The 21,436-nt window shown below is 40.3% G+C and overlaps 4 protein-coding genes across 4 annotated transcripts; 2 read left to right on the top strand and 2 right to left on the bottom strand.

The window, feature by feature from the left end:
- The first annotated feature begins 1,848 nt into the window (after nt 1-1,848).
- On the top strand, nt 1,849-3,515 carry LOC120104257. The gene has a single exon (XM_039115118.1). It carries the CDS (start codon nt 1,941-1,943, stop codon nt 3,234-3,236), a length of 1,296 nt encoding a protein of 431 aa, XP_038971046.1. The 5' UTR covers nt 1,849-1,940; the 3' UTR covers nt 3,237-3,515.
- A 1,993-nt stretch (nt 3,516-5,508) lies between these two features.
- On the bottom strand, nt 5,509-9,952 carry LOC103716555. The gene is made up of 4 exons (XM_008804597.4): nt 9,223-9,952; nt 9,035-9,137; nt 6,367-6,565; nt 5,509-5,850 (listed from the first exon to the last, which is right to left on the bottom strand). Exons 1-4 carry the CDS (start codon nt 9,337-9,339, stop codon nt 5,790-5,792), a joined length of 480 nt encoding a protein of 159 aa, XP_008802819.1. The 5' UTR covers nt 9,340-9,952; the 3' UTR covers nt 5,509-5,789.
- Nucleotides 9,953-13,067: 3,115 nt separating this feature from the next.
- On the top strand, nt 13,068-14,814 carry LOC103716563 (high mobility group B protein 7-like). Its single transcript, XM_008804608.3, has 8 exons — nt 13,068-13,188; nt 13,343-13,425; nt 13,541-13,589; nt 13,674-13,781; nt 13,886-13,943; nt 14,041-14,085; nt 14,195-14,284; nt 14,388-14,814. The coding sequence occupies exons 1-8, from the start codon at nt 13,082-13,084 to the stop codon at nt 14,427-14,429; spliced, it is 582 nt and encodes a 193-aa protein (XP_008802830.1). The 5' UTR covers nt 13,068-13,081; the 3' UTR covers nt 14,430-14,814.
- A 327-nt stretch (nt 14,815-15,141) lies between these two features.
- Nucleotides 15,142-17,548, bottom strand: LOC103718571 (probable leucine-rich repeat receptor-like protein kinase At1g35710). The gene has a single exon (XM_008807461.3). It carries the CDS (start codon nt 17,383-17,385, stop codon nt 15,355-15,357), a length of 2,031 nt encoding a protein of 676 aa, XP_008805683.3. The 5' UTR covers nt 17,386-17,548; the 3' UTR covers nt 15,142-15,354.
- Nucleotides 17,549-21,436: the final 3,888 nt, after the last annotated feature.

The raw sequence follows: 21,436 nt of genomic DNA, 5'->3' as shown, positions 1-21,436 counted from the left end.
GCAAACTCTTGCAAAAATAGAAAACCAAGACAGCGATAGGAGGAAGAGTAAATATAAAAAAATGATTTGATTTAAAGTTGTTTCTACGATTATCGAGTTCTATAATAATCACGGCTTTTTTTAGTGCATCATGCAAGAATCATTGCTTATCCTATTTATACTAGGATTCTAGTTCTATTCTATTTAGTTAATCTTTCTAAAATAGTTATATTTATCATTTAGTAGTTATCAATTCTTATCTTGGTTTTTGAATTTGAGTAGCAACCAAACTTCCTAGCCATATGAACTCTATTTAAGGAACATTTGGGGTGAAAAAAGAGAGGGAGAGAGCCAAAGTTCACCTTTGGTGGTTCAATTTTATGATTAAATATTTTTTCTATTAATTAGTTTTATTCTAGCATCTCCGTCACGATCGATCTACTTTGCATAGTATGCCGTTCTACATGCACTATTTTATTTTTTACATTATAACTGTATCGGTGCTTTGCTAAGCAGCGATAAAAAAATTATACTATTCCAATAGAGGAACAAAATGTTCAGAATCACAATTCATTCGAAAAAAAATAAACGATTATTTGAAAACAGTTGATTTTTTCAATATCTCCGCACGTGTTTATGCACAAGCTTACATGCATGTGTATATGTATATGCATGTCCACATTTTGAGTGCAAGCATAGATGTGCACAATTTTTTTCTTTTGAGATTCATGCAATTTTTTACCAACAAAGCAAGATATTAGAACTTCAAGAAAGTAAATGTGCCATCAAGTGGTATCTAATATGCACGGACTAAAGCATTACTCACCAAGACAGGTCTAAGAATATGAGTGCCCCATCCATTTGTTTCGATGTAACTACAAATATAACTACAAGAAAAGAAAAAAAAATCATTTATTTTGCCCTCCTCGCACCAACTCTCAAACTGAGATATGGTGACATGTGAATGCACATTAGAGAATGGGTTGCATGTGACCTAGATCGTATGGTCAGATTTTGTTGTCTTTGCAAATGGCTAGCAATTAGGTGTGTCTTGGGTCTAATCATTAGCACAGGCATATTACATTTCGAAAATTAAACAATACTTAACAACCAATATTTATGGGACATAACACACTAGTCCAAACCATTTCATTTCGATGAGTGCAATACATAGGGGATAACAGCGTCATCACCCTGCTTACCATGCATGGAAGCTGAGGTAAAGTTATAGGTTAGATTCATCAGCCATGATATTTTAAATCTTGGAGTCATTCACTCTCTCGAATTGCCTGATTTACAAGCAAACAAATCTATCTTTTTAACTTGATATTGACAAAACTAGTGACATAACAAGTGCCAGATGTGTAGCCACATACGGTGACTCTTGGCAAAAGATGCACAATTTAAACAAAAGTAACGCCATAACATTTCTTAGATCCGGACAGGTCCTGATACCACTTTCGTTAATGGGCTTGGGGCTTGGCTGAGACCCATCAGCCCAGGTCTAAGTCAAGTCCAGCTGGGACCATGTGATTCTCCCTGACACGTGAACAAGCCGGCCATAATACAAGCAACCCAATAACAACGGCTCGCACGTGTATATCTAGCATGAATTTGTTAGCTCATACTAATTTTTTTTTTTTTTTGATGTAACAATGGTTCACACGCAACAGACGTGGGTGCAACCCACAAAATTAGAAAAACAAAATAGCGCAAAGAAGAGGGACGTATGGTTCTTTCAAAAAATAGTGCAAATAATTTCTTATTGGCAAGACTCCCTCCTCCAAATATCGCCACCTAACCCCGTGGGGACGGTCTCTTATTTTATCCGCCTCTGACGTCTCCACGCTTTTGTCGACATTTTAATTCCTCTACTCTTGGCCTTTCCTTTTCTCCATCACCTTCTCAAAACCAACCTCCCAATCCTCCTCCAACACATTTGATTAGCTGAGCTTTTAACCATGCCATCCTACACGCCTCAGTCCTCCTCCTCCTGCTGCTACCCTCAGAAGAGGGACTTCAGCACCCTCCTCGACGCCGCCCGCCCCTTCCTCCGTGAGCAGCTCGAGTTGGTCGACCCCGCCCTCCCCTCCCTCATCACCGTCCTCCGCTCTGTTGGCGCCGGGGAGTGCTTCCACAAGCATGGCTCTTTCCTCTCCCACCTCACTGATGTCTACCGCATCCTCAAGCTGTGGTGCGCCCCCGACCCCGTCGCCCGCTGCGGCCTCCTCCACTCCGCCTACTCCAACTCCTACGTCAACCTCGCGATCTTCGAAGCCGGCACCAGCCGTGACTATGTCCGCAGCCTCGTCGGTGCACCGGCCGAGCGCCTCATGCACCTCTTTTGCGTCGTTCCACGCCACACCCTCATCTTTGATGACCTTCTCTTCCGCTACTCCGACGCCGAGTTCGTCGAACACCTTGCCCTCTCCGAAGCCTCTCTCAGGGAGGCAAAGGAGAACGGCGTGTTCAGCTCCTCGGAGCCATGGCGGAGAAAGCTGCAGTCGCTCCTCCCAGCAGGAGGGATCACGGTGAGGCACATCAAGACCGGGGAGGATGTGGCGGTGTCGAGGAGAATGGTCGCTATCTTCCTTCTAATGACCATCGCCGACGCCAGCGATCAGCACTTCGACTACCTAGATAAGATGTTCGCCAATGATGATGGGCGGCTGCAGTACAGCGGGAGCAATTGGACTGTGCTGTGGCCTGGCACTGGGAAGCCAGGCTTGTGGATGCATTTGAATTCAAAGCTGGGTGCGTTGTACACTCTTATACTGAGGGAGGAGGAGATCTACTTGGAGGAGAGGAAGAGAGGAGGAGGGGGAAGCGAAGGTGATAGAGATGAGGAGATTGAGCTGGTGATCCCACCTGTGTTTGATGGCTGCACCAAGGTGCTGGATGCCCAGGAGCAGATTGTTGCAAGGGACTTGTACTGGGAGGCTGTTTGTGGTGACTGGGGGGAAGGGAAGTGGGAGAGGGTGGAGGAGCTGCTGCTGGGAAGCTGTGAGAAGAACCCATTTGTTGGGGAGCCTCATCTGGTGCTGGCTCAAGTTTATATGAACTTAGAGAGGTATGAGGAAGCTGAGAGGGAGGCAGAGATGGGGCTGAGGCTGACGATAGAGTGGGGGAGCAGCTGGGACAAGAGGATGACCTGGGAGGGCTGGGTCGCTTGGGGAAGGGTGATGCTTGCCAAGGCAAAGGAGAAGGCATGGCCCCATGCAGCATGGGGTATTATCAATCTCGGACTCGTGAGGTAAACTCAGTGCACAAATTATCTGTTGTGCTTGGTAAAATAAAGCTTGTAGAAACTAGTTTGTCTCCGTGGTGCCCTAGTAAAATAAAGCTTGTGGAAACTTGTTTGTGTCATCAAAACTAGAGATCCAAAAATCTGTAACTCCGGTAAGATTAGCATGCAAAAGGTAGTAGTGATAAAGCTAAAGACTAATTAGTTCAAATCCTTGGCCTAAGTAATTAAGGTACACTATGTTGGTTCCTGTCAGTGAAGCAGAAAATATAAATATTATGTGGTTTGAGATCAACCACGACATGGAATAGCTTAGGCCCTCTTCTTGTCTCACTAGCGGTAACTATGTACAAATGAAAAATTTGTGTCATGTTCACTACCACTAAATTGAAATGTATGTAACGTCTAGCCAGCTGAAACCGTCCCTTCCCGATCCAACCCCCCCCCCAAGTTAAGTCCACTCTCGGTTCACTAAAACCTCACGGCACGTTCAAAATTTGTGAAAGCCCTTGCCTCAGCTTCCTCGTTTTTTTCTTCCCCATCGCCATCTCACAAGGCAGAAGGAGAGAGACACTTGGCTCGATGTGAACCTCGATCGTTATCATCGTCGTCGAACCAGCCCGGTGAATGAAGCGAAGCGGGGCAAGCCACGCGATGTTATATTATTTGAGCCGTGTCGGTAATACCCCAAATCGGCCACTTCGACACATCTGGCTAACAAATAATTTTTTTTCCACGATTCTTGTTTCCTGCGAGCCGCACCACCTTTCTTTCTAAAGGTAAATTTTGATTACAGTATTTTAAAAGGTAAGGCAGAGAAAAAATGGGCTTTGTAATTCAAAACCATGAATCTAAGCTCGTAGCAGCTAGTGGTCGGCGCACCGATTGTATCTACTCAAAAGATGATTCGACCATAATGATCGATTGGATTCAAGGACGGCTCAGTAGTGACAATCAGCACCCGTTACGTTGGAACATCTTCAAGATTTCGGAGGAACTCAACACTTTCCGAGTTACCTCTCCATGTCTGTCTCTCCGTCCTATGCAACAGCATTGAAGATTGATGCGAGACAAGGATGGATGACTCTCGGTTGGGACTCCCGTGGAACTTGGCCATTTCACAAACACCATATCAGCAAAGGAAATTGAGCGAAAAACACGAGCATCTGATTTCTAAGCACGCATATGTAATCGCCATGTCGGTCACAAAACGAATGCCCTTATAGACCATGATTGAAGTCATGCACCTAGGAAAACAACTCTCGATTTCGAGTATGCTTGCAAAGAGTGTAGAAAAAGAATGAGATGACGACCTCTTTTCTCTCATCACCGTCCTCAAGTTGTGGCATGCCTCTGGTGCTGTCTTCCGTTGTGGCCTCTTTTACTCTGCTTACTCCCAACTCGTACATCAAGAAATCGAATTAAGAGGATCAAATCTAAACGAAAGCTAGTAGTTGGGCTAAGAACATTCAGTTGAAGTTGGCGGAAGGCAAAGAAGTGCGCTGGGAGGTAATCCTACTGATACCAAAAAAAAAATCCACCAAAACAACGACGACACAAATCAGCTTCGAGAAAACATCTTGCATAAAAGACTCCATCATGGACTGCAACTGGAAGTATTCAACCATGCCAAAAATCAAAAGCCCTTAGATAGAAGAAGCCATTAAGAACATATGGCTTCTTCTCTCTCCAGAGCGTCAACCATGTCCATTAACGAGTTCTTGTCCTCTGTTGCACTTGGACCATGTTCAACAACATTGCCCTACGAAATATGAATCATGACTCATCTATGTAGAACTTGTACACACGTATATGCAGAAAATATACGTGTGCAGGACTTAGAAATATGCAGCACCTTGTTTGGAACTCTGATGGTCTTGAACAAAACCCAACTGAAAGTAAAATCTAAGCATTGAGCAGAGACTCAGAGGCTATTCCAGGTTACTCGAAACTACTCATGAAGTACACTGCCATGGAATCCTACAGGGTAATATAAATAAATTTAGAGAATCAAGTTGAGCAACAAAATATCCATCAACCATCATGCTGGATCCGTACTTGCACATGATGGTGAAATAAAGAAATTATCTATAAGAGGTGTGTGTGCCATTTGTTATGAGCCACCTTTAACATTTCTTTTATCCAATAGATGGAGACGATATCCATACAATGAAATGTTTCGTGTCCCAGATTGCATGCTAACGTAGAAAATGCATGAAATACACAATAAATAAAAAATAATGAAGATGACTCACAATATCTGGCTATGACATATAGTTTTCAAGAAATTGCCCTATCTAAAAAGATGAGACTTTATTGATAAAAACAATGCAATCACCAATTCGAAGTAATGAAACAGTTACAATGAGTCCTGATATTCATAAACTTCATGAATATTCAGTTACTTTAGAGCACCTCTGTCTACAAACAAATGGCAGTATTGCATGAGATGAACCATCTCAAAAAAAAGAGAGAGAGAGAGAAAGAGAACTGAAATGATACACTGACATGATGGTGTGGGAGTGCAAAAGAGCCACGTTCGTGGTCCATAAACTGGTACAAAAGGTCACATGAGTTTTCTTGCTGTTTTCCTTCTCTTGCTGCTGGAAGCTCTCTCTTCACATAGTCTAGACATAAAACAAAGCAATTAAAACTTGCTTCAAATATTACTAAGTATTTCAATTAAAGCAGTAAAGAATCATCATTTTATAAGCTATATCAGATTAATCCCTGTAAGCATGGGACAAAAATTGAAATCATTCGTCTAAAAAACAATTCAGAATCATTCTACATAACTAATGATCATAAAGATAGCACTAGCTTGGTTCAAAATAAGATTTATAGGTGATGCATACTGCTGATCACACCAAATAATTAAGCAACTAAAAATAAGAATTTCCATTGATCAAATTTACATGGGCCCACTTAAGTAACACAAACACATTATACAAGCAATTAACATCTGATATTGAAAAGCATGGGTGGAAATAACACCTCTGCAGAGAAGGATATAAATAAAAAAATCACCTGTCGCGGACATCTGATTTTTTAGGCCAATAGGACATTGCACATACACATACAGACATGATTTAAAACACAAAAATAACGCGAAGAAAATATTATGTGTTTACGGACAGCATTACCCTTCCCACAACCGCTTTCGTCTTGGAGTGACAAAACTTGATGTTCTGACATCTTCACTAAATGTAATAGAGCCAGGATTCCTCTCAGAATTTGGAGTCGCCAAATTGCAGTCTCTCAACAACGCAGATGTCTCGAGCACATTTGTAGTTATTGATGCATTTTCGGCGTGTGCCTTAAAATGTTCCATCAAGACAATTCCTGGAAAGAAATCAGAATGAATAACAAATACTCACCAAATTTTATGCATACCATGAAGTCTAGATCTAGGATGAAGCCCCTCTTAATGAACCTTAAGATTTTTGACAATAAAAGGCGAAAGGGAGATAAAATGGCTAACAGATAGCGCATCCCTGATAACAAGCTATAAATCAACATTTCAAGGCATGCATCATCCTTCAGGACAAACTACTGTCTGCAACTTTCAAAAGTACTTTTGTGGTATCATGTAACCAAATAAAAGCTTTGAGAGAAAAGAAAAGGAACCTTGAATTACAAGAAAGACAATAGAGATAACACTTAAGATTCCAAAAGTTCCATGCACCGAAATCAGTTACAACATCATGCTTTTTCTCTTAGTTGGATAGTTGGATTATAGTCTTTCCAGTGACATGGTCAGCATACAAATGTAATAGTGAAACATCCCTCCTAGCTGAATGAACTGCAGATAATGCAAACTTTGTCTGCTTACCTCACTAGATTGTCCAATGTTTTGCTTGATCTGTCTTATAGATAGTCATACCCAAAGTCACAAACATTTTCATTATTACAAGAAATGAAAACCTTGAACAGGATATATGTGTACATACTGGTAATCTTTAAAAAGTCGCCAATTCAGATTAGTTTTGGAACCAAACCTTAGATCTAAGACTATTCTGTTTAAGATAAGTACTATTATGAATATAGATTAGGATCACTGAAGTTACATCAGAAATAGGCCATTGCTGTGGTTCATTCCAGAATTATCTTTCTGCATGCCAAAGCATGTTGAAAAAAAAAGAATGCATGTCTTAAAAAAACAAAAACAAAAAGCATGAAACCAACTCAGGTAAGAAAAAAGAAATGATATTAACTCCTAGCACATCATAACACTGAAGTGAACACCTAGAGCTCAAGTTGAAGCCCCAAAAATTATGGTTATCATAATACCCAAAATTGAAGTACTTGGTCTAAATTAAATTTATCTTCTTGCATGGTCGCTAAACCTGCCAAGGCAAGCCAACATACAAGCTTCTAGGATCTTCCAACATTAATCTCTCAATAGCAGCATGACAGGAACTTTAAGAGCAATTTTTGGCAAAAAAATATACCCCAATAAACTACGAGACTGTTCATAACCTCCACCTCAAGAAGCAAACCTCAAATTAACTTATGAACAACATGGAAAGAGCAAACTTTCTACTAAAGACTGAGAGCCATGAAATTAAAATGCAGTCCCCTTGCCAGTATAGATTAATCATTGATGATTGGAAACACAAGTACTAATGTTTTATTTGTTTTCTGAATCTGACCTCAAGAAAGCAAAGGGAAAAGATAGAAGTCAAATATATGGTCAAGCTCAGAGAAAACCTATTTATAAACATGGGAATTGCCATAAATGGGTAAAAAATATCGGTGAAAAAACACAAACTAAAGAAACATTGGTCCAATATTCCCCAATATTATGAGGCTGTCCTTAACTCCATGAATATAGACCTTGAGAAAAAGGAAAAACGAAAACATTGACTTAACATCAGCCACAGATTTAACTAATCAACTGGAAAAACTCAAATTTATGTTATTATTAAAGAAAGAGGAATGGCATTTGCATGTCATCCCACATCAGCACCTTAGGGGCATGATAATTTGATTGAAGCAGAAATTTTTTTAGCTTCTAATGGATCCAAGTCAAGTTTTTTTTGTTGAGATACCCCAAAATCATATGTCGTATAGCTGAAAAAAAAACTAGTGAATTTTGAATTATGGCACTTTAAAGTACACCTATGGACATAACCCAAAAACAGAAATCTTCAAGACTAAAAGTTAATTCTAGACTGAAAGACTAAGTCTGAATTCAAATACATAGTTAACTTCATGAAGTGGCTCTTGTTTTTGCCGACAGAGGTGATCCAAAGGAAACCTCGAGCCTTGTGGAATTCTTCTCCTAATTCCTAGTTGGCAAGGCAATCAGGATTCATGACTAGTTATCAGACAAAAATAGCACATTGCCGTGTCTCAACAATGCTAACCTGCTCTCCCCCGAAGACACATCCAGCACTAGTTACAGATACATTGTCAAATGACACAGAATAGCTTTAGTTAAAGGGAGTTCTGCACTGTTATAACAAAAATTCTACATGTCAATGGATAAAAGGGCCTTCGCGAGAGATGGTAAACCTAACTCCAGCTTTTATTGTGCCAACTCCCTCTTCCTAAACTTTTCCATCCAATAAAGCAAATTTAGTTCTATCAGCCCTCATTATATTTATCTTTTCATGTAAAAAAACTTAACCATGACTATACCTTTCAAATTTTTACAACATATTTCAATTTGACTGCTTTCCTACAAAAAGTCTTATAGTACATCAACATAAATCTTTTCGAAATCACTTCAAAGTTGCCGAACTAAAAATGAAATCAAGCTTCAACTTATTGACCAAAAATGAATGTAACAAAGTCATCGTGTTATACCAAGAGCGCGGAGCATCCTCGCATCAAATTTTTCAGCTAGATCTTTACAGCCCGCATTCTTCGCCCTTCTAATGACCAATTCTTTTAAACCGATAAGAAAATCCTGCAGAATAGTCTTCGATATAAATTCCAAACAGAGTGAGCAGATAATCAAGCTTCCGAATTTAACTTTGAGAAGCAAAACTTACGAGCTCGGATTCGGAAAGGGAAGAAAGCCACTCCACGTCTTGGGACAGATTAGCCACGCCGTTTTCTCCGTCGCCGTCCGACCCAGGGACGGCGGCATTCTTCTTCGAGGAGACCATGGGGAGCCAACAAAACGGGGATTTAGGGTTTTAAGGTTTCGAAAGGCGTCGGCTTAATCACCGGCGACTCGCAGAAGAAAGGGCAGGCCGGATTCGGGTTAGATCCTGTAACTGAGCTCGGATCCGAATACCAAAGTGACCTGACTCCGCGCCAAACCCGGATTTTCAGGTTTGGATCTGGCTCTGGTGGAGGAGCGGGCACGTCATTGGGTTGTCCCAGGCATTACGTCGAAAAGCTTGCGGGCTTCAACGAAGGCACGCAGCGGTAGAAGGCCGAGCCACTGAGGGCGCGGGGTGGACAGTGCGCGCGGCGCCGATCGGGAACAGCAGGCCACGAGGGCTGATGGATGGTGGAAGGGTCCCGTGTCTCGGTGCAGTCCCGCGCCCGAAGAAGAGATGGGGAAGCGAAGAAGGGACCGGGGAGAGAGAGGCGAGGCGCACTTGGGAATTGGGAGGGTCGAGAGAATAGCGGTCGGAGCAGGCGCGCATGGGAGTTATGGCTGGGCGTGCGGTGACCGGCGGCGAGAGAGCGTGGGATGATAAAGTGATGCGCGTGACGACTGCTATTGATTAGGGGGTACGCATCGTTGTTCCAGGTTTGTGTGGGAGTGGTTTGCTAACCCTGTACCCTTCTAATCTGAGTCGGTTTATAATTTCTGGACCAGGGTCGAACCCATCAATATAAGAATCAGCCCATCGTGATTCAATCAAGACTGAGGACCTGAGGTGCCTCAAATTAATTTTGAAATGATTCTTTAAAAAATAAATAAATATAGCAATATTCATCGATATTTCACATCAATCAAATCAAAAAAAATTATATATCTAAGATCCAATGCGTCACAACTTTAAGCGACAACTAATTGGTACCATACTACAAGAAGCAGTAATCGACGGGTAAATAATTTATAGAAATCAACTATGTATTGTTTAATATGTAATTAATATTATTATAAAATTATATGTATAAATTTTTTACGATTGAAAATTATGGGTATATATATGTGTATTTGAGAATGTGGATCGAGTTTGTTTACAGTTGGGTGTTGTTTAGTGACCCTATTTGGGGTCACCAACTCACCATGGTGATTTTAAATCACTAGTAATTTTTATTTTGAGATAATCTAATTTTTGATAATCTAAAATTATTATGTTTTGTATGCTATGTTCTAATAATTAAAAATTTTTAGATATCGACGAATAACATGTTTGGTATTTCATAGAAATTGAAGATCACTGGCTATGTAATACCAAAACTATCATTAATATATTCCACAAAAATAAATTTATTGACCATATTAAATATTATTTTAGAATAAAAATATAAGTATATTTATTTATATATTAATTATGAATATTTTTTATAGAAATATATTTATTAATCCTATAAAGATATATTAGTTGTTCTTTTGGAAGTAATATTTTATTTATACTTATAATATATTATTTTAAATACTAATATTTATTTTAATTAGAAAAATGAGGCAAATATAAGTATTGTATTAAATAATTTCATCATATAAATATAAAGTGCAATAATATATTTTATATTATAATTTTAAAATAACATTGAATAATAATACGACAATAATATAATTAATGATGCAATATATACCATAAATATAATATATGTAATATCAATATAATAAATTATAATATATATAATATTGATATAATATATTGACAATATATTGATATATTAATTTTTCTTGCTGGACCGAATGATATTTTTGTCTCCAAATTTTAGTTCAAGATCATTATCATGTAGTGATTTTGAATACCCAACCTCGAAGATGGGTGCTCTATTACTAAATTGGATGGTGATTTGAAGAGTGGAGATAATTTGGGATCATTACCATATAGGATTATCATGGTGTAACTAAATACGGTAATTTTATCACCTCCACCCATATCGCCCATGACCTTGGTATGATCATCCCATACCAAATGCTTTCTTGGGTCACTTGGCTTCTTAACTTGAACTAACCTGAAATATTTGACCAGGTTTTTGAAGATTGGAACTGAGAACAATCCCATTCAAGCTCCAATCAAAGTAAACTAACCCAATAAGGCTTGTCTGGTTTGGTTCAGTCAAAGGAGTCAATCCAAATCATGGGCACCTCTTAACTCCATGCCTGTTATTTCTTAATTGAACTAAATATTTTCAATATCTATATGATTTGATAAACATTGTTTTTTCCTTTGTTTCCGGTAGGGGTGCAAATGGGTCGGGTCGGGTCGGATCCTGGGTGACTCTGATCCGACCCGGTTTTTTATTCGGGTCCTAATTTTGGACCCAAACCCGACCCGGTTGAAGATCGGGTCGGGTCGGGTCGGTTCCGAGTTGGGTCCGGATCGGGTCCGGGTCCGAGTTGGGTCGGGTTCGAATCCGAATCGGATCCAATTTTTTTGTATTTTTGAGAAAGAATTTAGGCAAATCTAATTTGGTCATATCATAATTATGAGGTGTTGGGTGACCCATGACTTGAAAGACTTGCAATTGATCTCTAGTCAGAACAGATGACCCCGACTTACTAACTAAGTCGGTCTACAAGCCGAATTTCATATCACACTATCGGTCTACAAGCCGAATTTCATATCACACTATTTTTTGTCCATACGACTGATTGAACGGAACTTGGTGTCTCCCAGCTCCCTCTAACGAGGACAAAAAAAATCCCAGACCTTCTTCCAAAATCCAATTCCATTGCAGAAAACTGGCACATGACCCATATTCAGTTCGGTGTTCCCTCACTTCCTCCCTGTAAAAGTTAAAAAAAACAGAAACCAAAAAATCAAAGAAAAAAAAAAAGAAAAGCCAGCTACCGAGACACGACCCAGAGGTATCAACAATGTAATAGACCGAGAGAGGATCCTGACGGACCAATAGTGCCATGACCCACACAAAAAAAAAGAGAAAAAAAACCTCTATTTTGCTTTTCTCCCTCTCTCTTTCTATCTTCGAGTCCATTCGGGTCGGGTCGGATCCGTTCGGTAAACCCAGATCCGACCCAGAAAATGATTCGGGTCCAATTTTAGGACCCGACTCGGACCCACGGGTCCTAAAATTCGGGGTCGGGTTGGGTCTACGCGGGTCAGGTCAATCCGACCCATTTGCAGCCTTAGTTTCTGGGGCCTATGACATGATACAATAAATTAATATCACACCGAGCAAAGTTTTCACACTTAATACAATAGAATGACTCCCCATGAAAAACAGGGTTCAAGCACTCATTGGTACACATATAACTTCGATCAAAATTTTTGGCTTATCCTCGAGTGGCGTGCACCGAAGCTGACTAATCTCAGTCACATGTACGCCGGGACTAGATATCCTTTGGCTTATAGTGAAGCCCTTTTGGATCCAGCGATGGAAGGTGGGGATCATTCACCTATCGCGGGTTGAGCAATCTGGTCAACTTTGAAAGGTCCATGGAATGGACGGCATGATCACCGAATCATCATCGCTGGCGCACTTATTAAAGTTTTTAACCGCGACAACCCCAATTCCCATCCCGGCCTTCCGCTGGAAAACTCAGCGGAGCAATCCCATCCGTCCAGCTAATCAAGCAAATCAACGGTCAGGAAGGCGAGAAATCAGCCCCTTCGGTTCGGACCCCACTCAGTGAAATTTGAAAAATTTCCCTCCCAGTAAAATTTAAACAATTTCCCGCGGGTTTTCGACCTCAAACGGCCATTCCGATCCCTTCCCCTTCTAATTTCTCTATCTCGGGCTCTAGCAATGGCGGGGGCTTCATCGAGGACTCACCCTCCGAGGGGGCGGAAGAGGGTGGGGGCCGAGACTAATACGCTGAAGCGCGCCAGGGATGGAAGCGCGTTCACCAGATGGTACTCTCCTTCTCCTTCCTTCCAAGTTTCTATTACCTTTCTTTGATACGATGCGTTTCATCAATCAAGCTAGTCTTCTCTCTGGATTCTTTCCTTTTGTTGGGCGATCAACCATTCGATGTTATAGATTCATTTAGCTCTGATTTGACTGCAGTGAAGCGTGTAACAAAGATGTTCCAGTGGTTCTCATTGACATGCATATCTGCAGCCTTGATTCTAAGATCAGAACGAGCTTAGGTATTCATCCCTCCTTCCGTGGGATCTAATCTCATACTGTATAGTTTCATCCTTGATTTACTGTGGTTTCTTCCGGTTTTCTTACGATTTCCTTTCCTTACATCTATTGAAACAGAGGCTCAGGTAGTGGAGAAAGTAGCTGAGGCTAACAAGCCTGCAGAAAGGTAGATTCTCACACTTGTTTCGGGTTAGAATGTGTTCTTGATGGCCACTGATATCATCTAATGGGGGTCTGAAATGTGTGGCAGGAAGAGGGCGGCGTCATCTGATCAGAAGGAAAGAAAGGGCAAGAAAGGCAAGAAATTTAAGGATCCCACAGCACCTAAACGCCCTCCCACTGCCTTCTTCCTCTTCATGTACCACTTTGCAACACTTCATTTTCGTGAAATAATTTACATTTTTCTTCTCTTTCTGGTTTGGTCTCGAGTTAATTTTAAATTTCTTATGTTCTATATTTCAGGGATGACTTCAGGAAATCATATAAAGAAGCCCATCCCGATTCCAAGAGTGTTTCTATGGTATGAGTCATCCGTGACATCTCTCAGCATTACTGCAATGTAATTTATGCTACTATTTATTATCTTACTGATCTATATATAATTGGTTATAAAACAGGTTGCAAAGGACGGTGGTGAGAAGTGGAGATCCATGAGCGATGAGGTGACTATAAAGAATCCTGTTTCTTTTAGTTGTCATGACCTCTTTTTCACCCTTTCTATTTTGAAATGTTTTTGCTTGATGTGTTCATCGTGTCGTGCTTTGATAACAGGAGAAGAAGCCGTATGTGGACAAAGCAGCAGAGCTGAAAGCAGAGTACGAGAAAGAAGTGGCGAAATTAAATGAAGAAAATGAGGAAGAGGTATGCAGAGCCATTTCTTTCCTTAATTGCTTCACTCTTATTTCCTTTTATCTCTTTTATTAGAATAACTGCATTTTTAATTGTTTCCTCTTTTCCTTTGCAGAAGAAAGAAGAAAAAGAGGAATCTGAGAAGGAAGAAGAGTGAGAAGCAGAGGATTTTGATTCTGGCAGGGTCTTAGTGAGAATAGCTTCTTTGTTTTCTACCTGTAAATTTTGATGAGTTTCTTTGCTTGCATGGAGGGGCTTTGTCCCTTTAAAGTTGCTTACTTTTCAGTGAGCAAATTTTGAAGCTATTCTAAGTTGTTAGCCTTTCATTTGGATGGTATCAGCAATAGTATTCCACAGTGTATACATCTCAGCTTTTTTCCAACCTATCCTATAGCAATATTCTGTGTCACAGGCTAAACTTGTTCTAGATTTTGTCCCATGTTGATACATTGCTATCCTTGGTTCTATCTGTGCTGTTGTGTTGTGCACTGCAACTTGTACAGCATTGATGCTGCATCCAGGATATGGCAACCGTTGATGAATTTTGAGCCTCAACTGTATATCTTAAGAGATTTGTGTCTCAGTTTCAAGTTCATAGACTTATGCTCGTTTCTTTGTTAATAACCTTTGTTGCATAGAATGGAATTCTTTGACTAGCTGACTAGTTCTATATGATTGGCACCACCTTGCATGAACTAAATTTGAAACTAGGGAAGCTATCTAATGACTATTCATGTCAAATTTTAAATCTAAGAACCACCGCAGGGCATATACTTGCTTGCGCTGCTTGCCTAGGTATCATTAATTTGCTTTCTTTTTTTCATATCCTGGAGAGCAACATGTAATGCATCACATTTGTTGAACTGAAATTGATTACTTATTTCTTCATAACCTTTCTTTTGAACACTGGTAAGTCTAAGTACAGCGCTAGTGAAGACAAAAGAATAAGCATTGTATATGTAAAAAAAAAAAGAGAAGAATACAAATCCTGCATGAAGCAAAGTAATACCCTCATTACCCTCCCACTGATACTGACTTGGAATGTTGTTGGCCATTTGATAGCTGAGTCATCATTTTGCCGACTAGTTTCTTCCACCTATGAAAGCTTCTTGCTTCTTGCAGGGTGGCAGAGGTTTGCCACAAAGGCATAGATTATGTTCATAAGCAACCACAGGAAAGATGTTGAAGGGCCGTGTTTGGGGTATCTGCCCGCAGAATCTATTAGCCCTGAAGCTTGCATGCTTGATGTTTACAAGTCCAGTGAAACTCATTGGTATTCTCCCTGTGAGACCATTGCTTGACAGGTCTAACCATTCCAGCCTCACCATTTGGCCCATGCTTGCAGGTATGATCCCTTTGAATTGATTCCTAGAAAGATCCAGCCTCTCCAGGCTAGCCAGCTTCAAAATGGAGCTTGGTATTTGGCCTGTGAGTCCATTCCTTGACAGGTCAAGCCATTTCAATTCCATCCCTTCACTGAACTCAGGGAGCCCACCAGTGATCTTGTTGTGTGAGAGATCCAATACTTGTAAAAACTTGCTGCCCTTCTGCAGGAGACCTGAAACTGACCCATAGAGCTGATTAGAATGGAGGTCAAGCAAGGTGAGACCATCTGGCAGCACAATACTTGAGATGTTGGATCTAAGCATGTTGCTGGAGAGTTTTATTTCCTGCAAGATTGTCATGTTGCTGAAGAACTTGTCGATCCTCCCTGTGAGATAATTCTCAGAGAGGTCTATGGAGTTTAGGGAATCTGGTAGTGTATAAGTTGCAAAGTCTCCCTTTATATTGCAGCCTGCTAGGTGGAGATCTCTGAGCCCTCTGTTCTTCACCCAATCTGGGATGGTTCCCAAGTGCAAGCTATTGTAGGACAGGTCCATGGATAGAAGGGAAGGCAATCCATTTGCTAGTCTACTTGGCAGGGAACCTGAGAATCCATTTCTTGAAAGATTGAGATACCATAGCTTTTCTAGCTTTGCAAGTGATTCTGGAATGGAGCCAGTAAGAAGATTATTACTTAGAGACAGGGTACTGAGGGGCCTTAGCCTATCAATCTGGCTTGGGATTTCACCTGTGAGCTTGTTGTAGCTCAATGAGATGTCCAAGACATTAGACAAACTACAAAGGGACATAGGTATCTCTCCTGAGAACTGGTTATGGGAAAGGTCCAAAAGGGTCAGGTTCTGAAACTGGCCTGAAAAACTAGGAATTCCCCCAGAGAAAGAGTTGTAGCTGAGATCAAGAGATTGCAAACCATGAAGATTTTTATAAGTGGGTGGTACTGGACCTGTCAGAAGATTCCTTCCAACATTAATTTGAAGCAAACCACCAATAGACCCCAGGCTTGGAGGCAACTGGCCTTGCAATTGGTTCCCACTCAGTGAGAGGGCCTTCAGGGAGGTTAACCTCCCCAAGCTTGAAGGGATGAAGCCTTGAAGCATGTTGCCCTCAAGGTAAAGCTGGGTGAGGTGGGCCAACCCTGACAACCTCTCAGGAATGGTACCTCTAATCTGCTTCATTCCACTGATCACCAACGCTTCCAAGAACTGGAGGCTACCCAAAGATGGGGAGAGAGTGCCCCTCATGAAAAGGGCATTACCACCTTCACCTTGAGGCCTTTGAAGTTGCAAGCTGATGACCCTCCCTGTGGTGGGGTGGCATTCTATTCCCTCCCAAGCTCCACAGCAGTCAAGACCAGTCCATGAGGACAGGATGCCTGTGGTGTCCATTGAGATGCCGGCTTTGAAGCTGAGGAGGGCTGCTCTGTCTGCCTGTGAGCAAGGTGGAAAGCCATCATCACCACCTCCTTGAGCCAAGGAATGAGATGAGAACATAACCAGATAAGTAAAGATGAAGCAAAGCTTCAAGGCCCATTTGGAATTCTTCATTTGGTGGTAGTGGGTTTTGATTTGTTTGGGGCTGTGGTTGAGAGAATATATGGGACTGTGGAAGCTGGTGGGAGAAGAAGCAAAGGGAATGGGAGAAGGGCAAAAGGGAGTTCCTTTGTTTCTTAACGTAGGGAGGAAGGCCTGATGATGAACTGGTGCTGCTGCCAATTTATAGGGTATGGGATGACTTCTTTTACTTTGTTCACATGTAACTTTGCGAAACATCACGAGGGTTATAATATTTTTTTTGAACGTTGGAGCGCACTGTTTTTTGAATTTTTCCCATCTATGAATACCAACTAAACGATGAACACCAATCAAAGAGGGACTCAGTGAAGCTCAGAGATTAGTGGTTTAATGGCCTCATGGAGATGACTGATGGTTTCTTTTGTGGCTTGGGTCTTATGCTGTGTTCATGAAGCACAAAAGGGCATTGATGCGTGTTTTCCTTACTGCTTTCGATATCCTTTGCGTGTGAAAAGTTGCACGGCCAATATATAATGTTTCAGCTAAAGCTGCGACAGGGATAAAGAGCATGCATGATGACAGGTATCACTTAAAGCATAAGTCGTTATATATTTAGAATGGATGGTCTCCCTTAATTCACGAACATCTAATGTTCCAATTGAATGATTGTGAATTGTGGTCCAGATCATGCACATATCTGAGATTCTTACGCGTAAACTTGGCAGCCTAGCATTGTAACAACTCGAAACCTCACTCAAAAAAAGCTATCCGAAGGATATTATTTGAGTTTGTTAATTCTGTATAAGCATCCAAAATCTATCCAGCGAATAATCGATATGGAGCTAAACACATGTTCGCACGGGTAATCACATACTCTCTTCACTTAAACTTTAACGTCTTTGTCAGGTATAGGGTTCAAATCCATTTATATCTAATCACAAATACTACAATCGGCTCGTAGTGAGCCCTAATGGATTCGTGTTGTAGTGTCCCATAATTTACATAGGTTATAGGCCGGGTCCGTTCTGATAATATTTGTAACAGTTCAGGATTTTACTAAAAAAAATAGTCGGAATGTATTATTTGGATTTTTTAATTCTGTATAATTACTCAAGATCTACCAAACAAATAATTGATGTGAGACTAAATATGCGCCCGCATGGATTGTCACATACATGACAAATTTTAAGCTTCTATTCGATGTAATAAATCAGCAAACTGGACTTTGGGCTATGTTTTGAGTCATAAAGATGGACGAGTTTTGTGTTTTTACTGCTTTATTTGCCAAGTTTAATTAAAGCTGGTTTTTCTGGGTCGAGTAAATATGCGCTAGTCCTGTCACCAGGTTGAAGTTTTGTAACATTGACTCTTTACAGATCCCTTGTTTAGTGTGATCCAGATCATACACCCATCAGATTTCTTTCCTTTTGATTTATGCTATGCAGGAAGACTGTATAGCCCAGTACTCGGGAAGTTACCATTTTTTTTAATTAATAAAGTAAATTTGTTGACACGAAAATAAGATTTATGGTATCGGTCGGTAACTGTACCATATCATACTGTAACAATATTCCTACCATACCGGTATTTGGTATATCTTGCTATTTCGTACTATACTATATCCCGATATTGTAAAAAGATAATATTGGTATGCGATTCAGTATCAAGACGATAAATCTTGCACGAAAAATTAGGTTTCATTAGAAAGTTTAACAGAATTCTCCAACTGCCTCAAAGATGTCAATAGTTATGATCTGGCTGATGAACGAAGACTGAAGAGTGGTGGTGAGCTGCATGGAGAAGAACCTCTTCAAACCTCACAGTCTAAACCATAGCAGAGTTGTTGCATGGAATCTAGCATCTATTTGAAAAATAAAAAAGACAAGTTCCTTAGTCTTGTGATTCCCTCGTACAATTTCCTGATCTCGATCACCAAAATATTTTCAGGTCTTCTTGGCCCTGCGCTAATCACGGCTATGGGAAGAAGAAGACATTATGATATGGTAATGTAGTCCTAGTAATGGGTCCACTTGAGTTTCCATCAAGTGTGGTGCCCATGACAGTCTTGGACCAAGCTTTTGACTAGATCTTCTAGGTCCGTTTTGAGTCCAGCACATAGCCAGGGACTGGGGTCATCATAAAAGCTTGGTTGGTATATGGAAATTTCTAAACTATTTAGAGGAAATTTTTACATAAACACTCAAAGCCACACTTTCACAGACAGTACTCGATAGCCATGGAAACTTGGTAATGGAACAGTATATTTCAACTTTGTTCCTGCTCCCTTTCCTTTTGCTTTAAAGCCAAATTATATGTATCTCACATGTGTCTTGCGCTCTAATTAAAATTATAAAATCACTCTTTTTTTTTATTCCGAAAATTAAACTATTTCACAGAATTCATAGACTTCACATATGCAAGAACCCAAACCTAAACTATCGAATTATAACCTAAACAGAACTTTCTCAACTTAATCCAAGAATTAATAATATCTTCGAAAAATCATTTTGAGATCTTAAATCATTAACAGGATCTTAGATAAATCTTTCCTTTAATAATTTCCATCAGTGATCAAACTTGAATGGGAGTGACTCCAGAACAGAGAAGATGATTGCTTCAAAGATATAATTATGCCATATATGCGACAAAGGCTAGAATCACATATAACCACCACACCTCAGCAGTGGAATTAGTAGCTTGGTGAACTTTACAACTCGGGTCATTTGGTGGAACTTACGCGGTGGCATCATCTATGTGGGACACCACAAGAATGATAGGCTGATGAACCTTATTAGGGGATACATACTCTCTTTTCATTGAATATGTCCACCTTTCTGGTGCTCCTTCCATCACTTACTTGCTAGTCTTAGAAGGCAGTTCATGATGACATTGTTTCTCCATCATAACATCACATGAGGCAGGCTTGTGTTTGTTAGCATGGCTAGCAATGGCGCACCTGGCTGTGACCACATTGTCTCAGGACTCAGGAGTTGGTGACTGCTTTCAGTTTGTGACCCAGATTTGATATCTCAATTGGGTCAGGCATCGTTTTGCCAATCGAACTCGACAACACTTGATACAAATAAGTCGAGGATCTTGCTCCAAAAAGACTAGCCGAAAGATATTATTTGATTTCCTTAGTTCTGTATAAATACCTAAGATCTACCTAGTACATGGTCGATATAGAACTAAACACATGCCCGCATGGATCCTTAGATACTCCTTCCGTTTAAGTCATGGCGTTCTTGCCAAATTAAGAGTTTGAGTCGATTCATATCTAATCACAAGCATTACAATCAGCCAGTGGCCAGCCCCATGAACCTATGCTATAATGTTTTCTAGTCTACATAGGCAATAGATCAAACCCGCTCTGATATCATTTTATCACATCCCAAAATCTCACTCTAATAAGGCTAGCCAGAAGATGTTATTTGGATTCTTGACCTTGTATAAGTATCCAAAATTATGCATAACCAATGTGGGATTAAACAGACTCCTGCACGGGTCCTCCCAATATATGGGTTAGGTGATTCACAAGCCAATTTATTGGGTAGTCTCATGATATGCTTGAATACTTCACACTGTTGAAAATGAGGGCACAAACAACATTATGAAAGGCCAGGCTCTTCCAGCTCTGCTAGGCTTGAATTTGTGCATTTAAATTGCACACTTGCTGTACTAGCAAATTAAAGTTAAAAAAGGTAGGACAACATTTTGGGCCCCAAGTTTTATGAGTTGTGAAAATGGCGCTAGCGGTCCTTCTTACTGACAATTATATCCAGATGAAAATGTATGTTATGGTAAATTATGTCAACTTGTCTAAACCACATAAACACCTTTCATGCACAAATTAGGACTCCAAATTATTTTTTTTTCTTCTAGTAAATCGAAGAAGTGATTACTTACTGAAAAGAATGTTTTTGGCTTACCGAATATTGAATTGTGAAAATGAACAGAATAGCATTTGAATAGTACTTATCCCATGCAAACAAAATCATGGAAATTTTTCAAGAAAAAAGAGAGAGAGAGAGTGTTCTAAGCAATGACTACATTACCATGCATTGCGACTACACTACTATGAGTCGTGCTCATGTTCATGGAATCACTTGTTGGCTAGCTAAGATTTTTTGAGGGATGATGGTGCCCAAATAAATCAAATGAAGACAACAAGATGAAGCATAGCTATATATAGCAGCTATGATATTAATACTCCAAAAGAGTCAACATAAGTGAGGTGACACCTAATGGGGATATAAAGAAGGTCCAATGAGCTTCCAATGCATGACACTGTGGTCCTCCGAGACCAGAA

The sequence above is a fragment of the Phoenix dactylifera genome, chromosome 17 (genome assembly GCF_009389715.1).
Source record: "Phoenix dactylifera cultivar Barhee BC4 chromosome 17, palm_55x_up_171113_PBpolish2nd_filt_p, whole genome shotgun sequence".
Taxonomy (NCBI): Eukaryota; Viridiplantae; Streptophyta; class Magnoliopsida; order Arecales; family Arecaceae; genus Phoenix; species Phoenix dactylifera.
This window is presented reverse-complemented; position numbering and strand designations above follow the sequence as displayed.

Bases quoted from the DNA above. Each gene is read 5' to 3' on its own strand.
- LOC103716555 (XM_008804597.4), bottom strand. From the start codon at position 9,339: ATGGTCTCCTCGAAGAAGAATGCCGCCGTCCCTGGGTCGGACGGCGAC. The intron at 9,138-9,222 runs GTAAGTTTTGCT...ACTATTCTGCAG, and splicing joins CCCTTTCCGAATCCGAGCTC to GATTTTCTTATCGGTTTAAA. The intron at 6,566-9,034 runs GTATAACACGAT...ATTTCTTTCCAG, and splicing joins GAGGATGCTCCGCGCTCTTG to GAATTGTCTTGATGGAACAT.
- LOC120104257 (XM_039115118.1), top strand. From the start codon at position 1,941: ATGCCATCCTACACGCCTCAGTCCTCCTCCTCCTGCTGCTACCCTCAG.
- LOC103718571 (XM_008807461.3), bottom strand. From the start codon at position 17,385: ATGTTTCGCAAAGTTACATGTGAACAAAGTAAAAGAAGTCATCCCATA.
- LOC103716563 (XM_008804608.3), top strand. From the start codon at position 13,082: ATGGCGGGGGCTTCATCGAGGACTCACCCTCCGAGGGGGCGGAAGAGG. The intron at 13,782-13,885 runs GTACCACTTTGC...TCTATATTTCAG, and splicing joins ACTGCCTTCTTCCTCTTCAT to GGATGACTTCAGGAAATCAT. The intron at 13,944-14,040 runs GTATGAGTCATC...GTTATAAAACAG, and splicing joins ATTCCAAGAGTGTTTCTATG to GTTGCAAAGGACGGTGGTGA.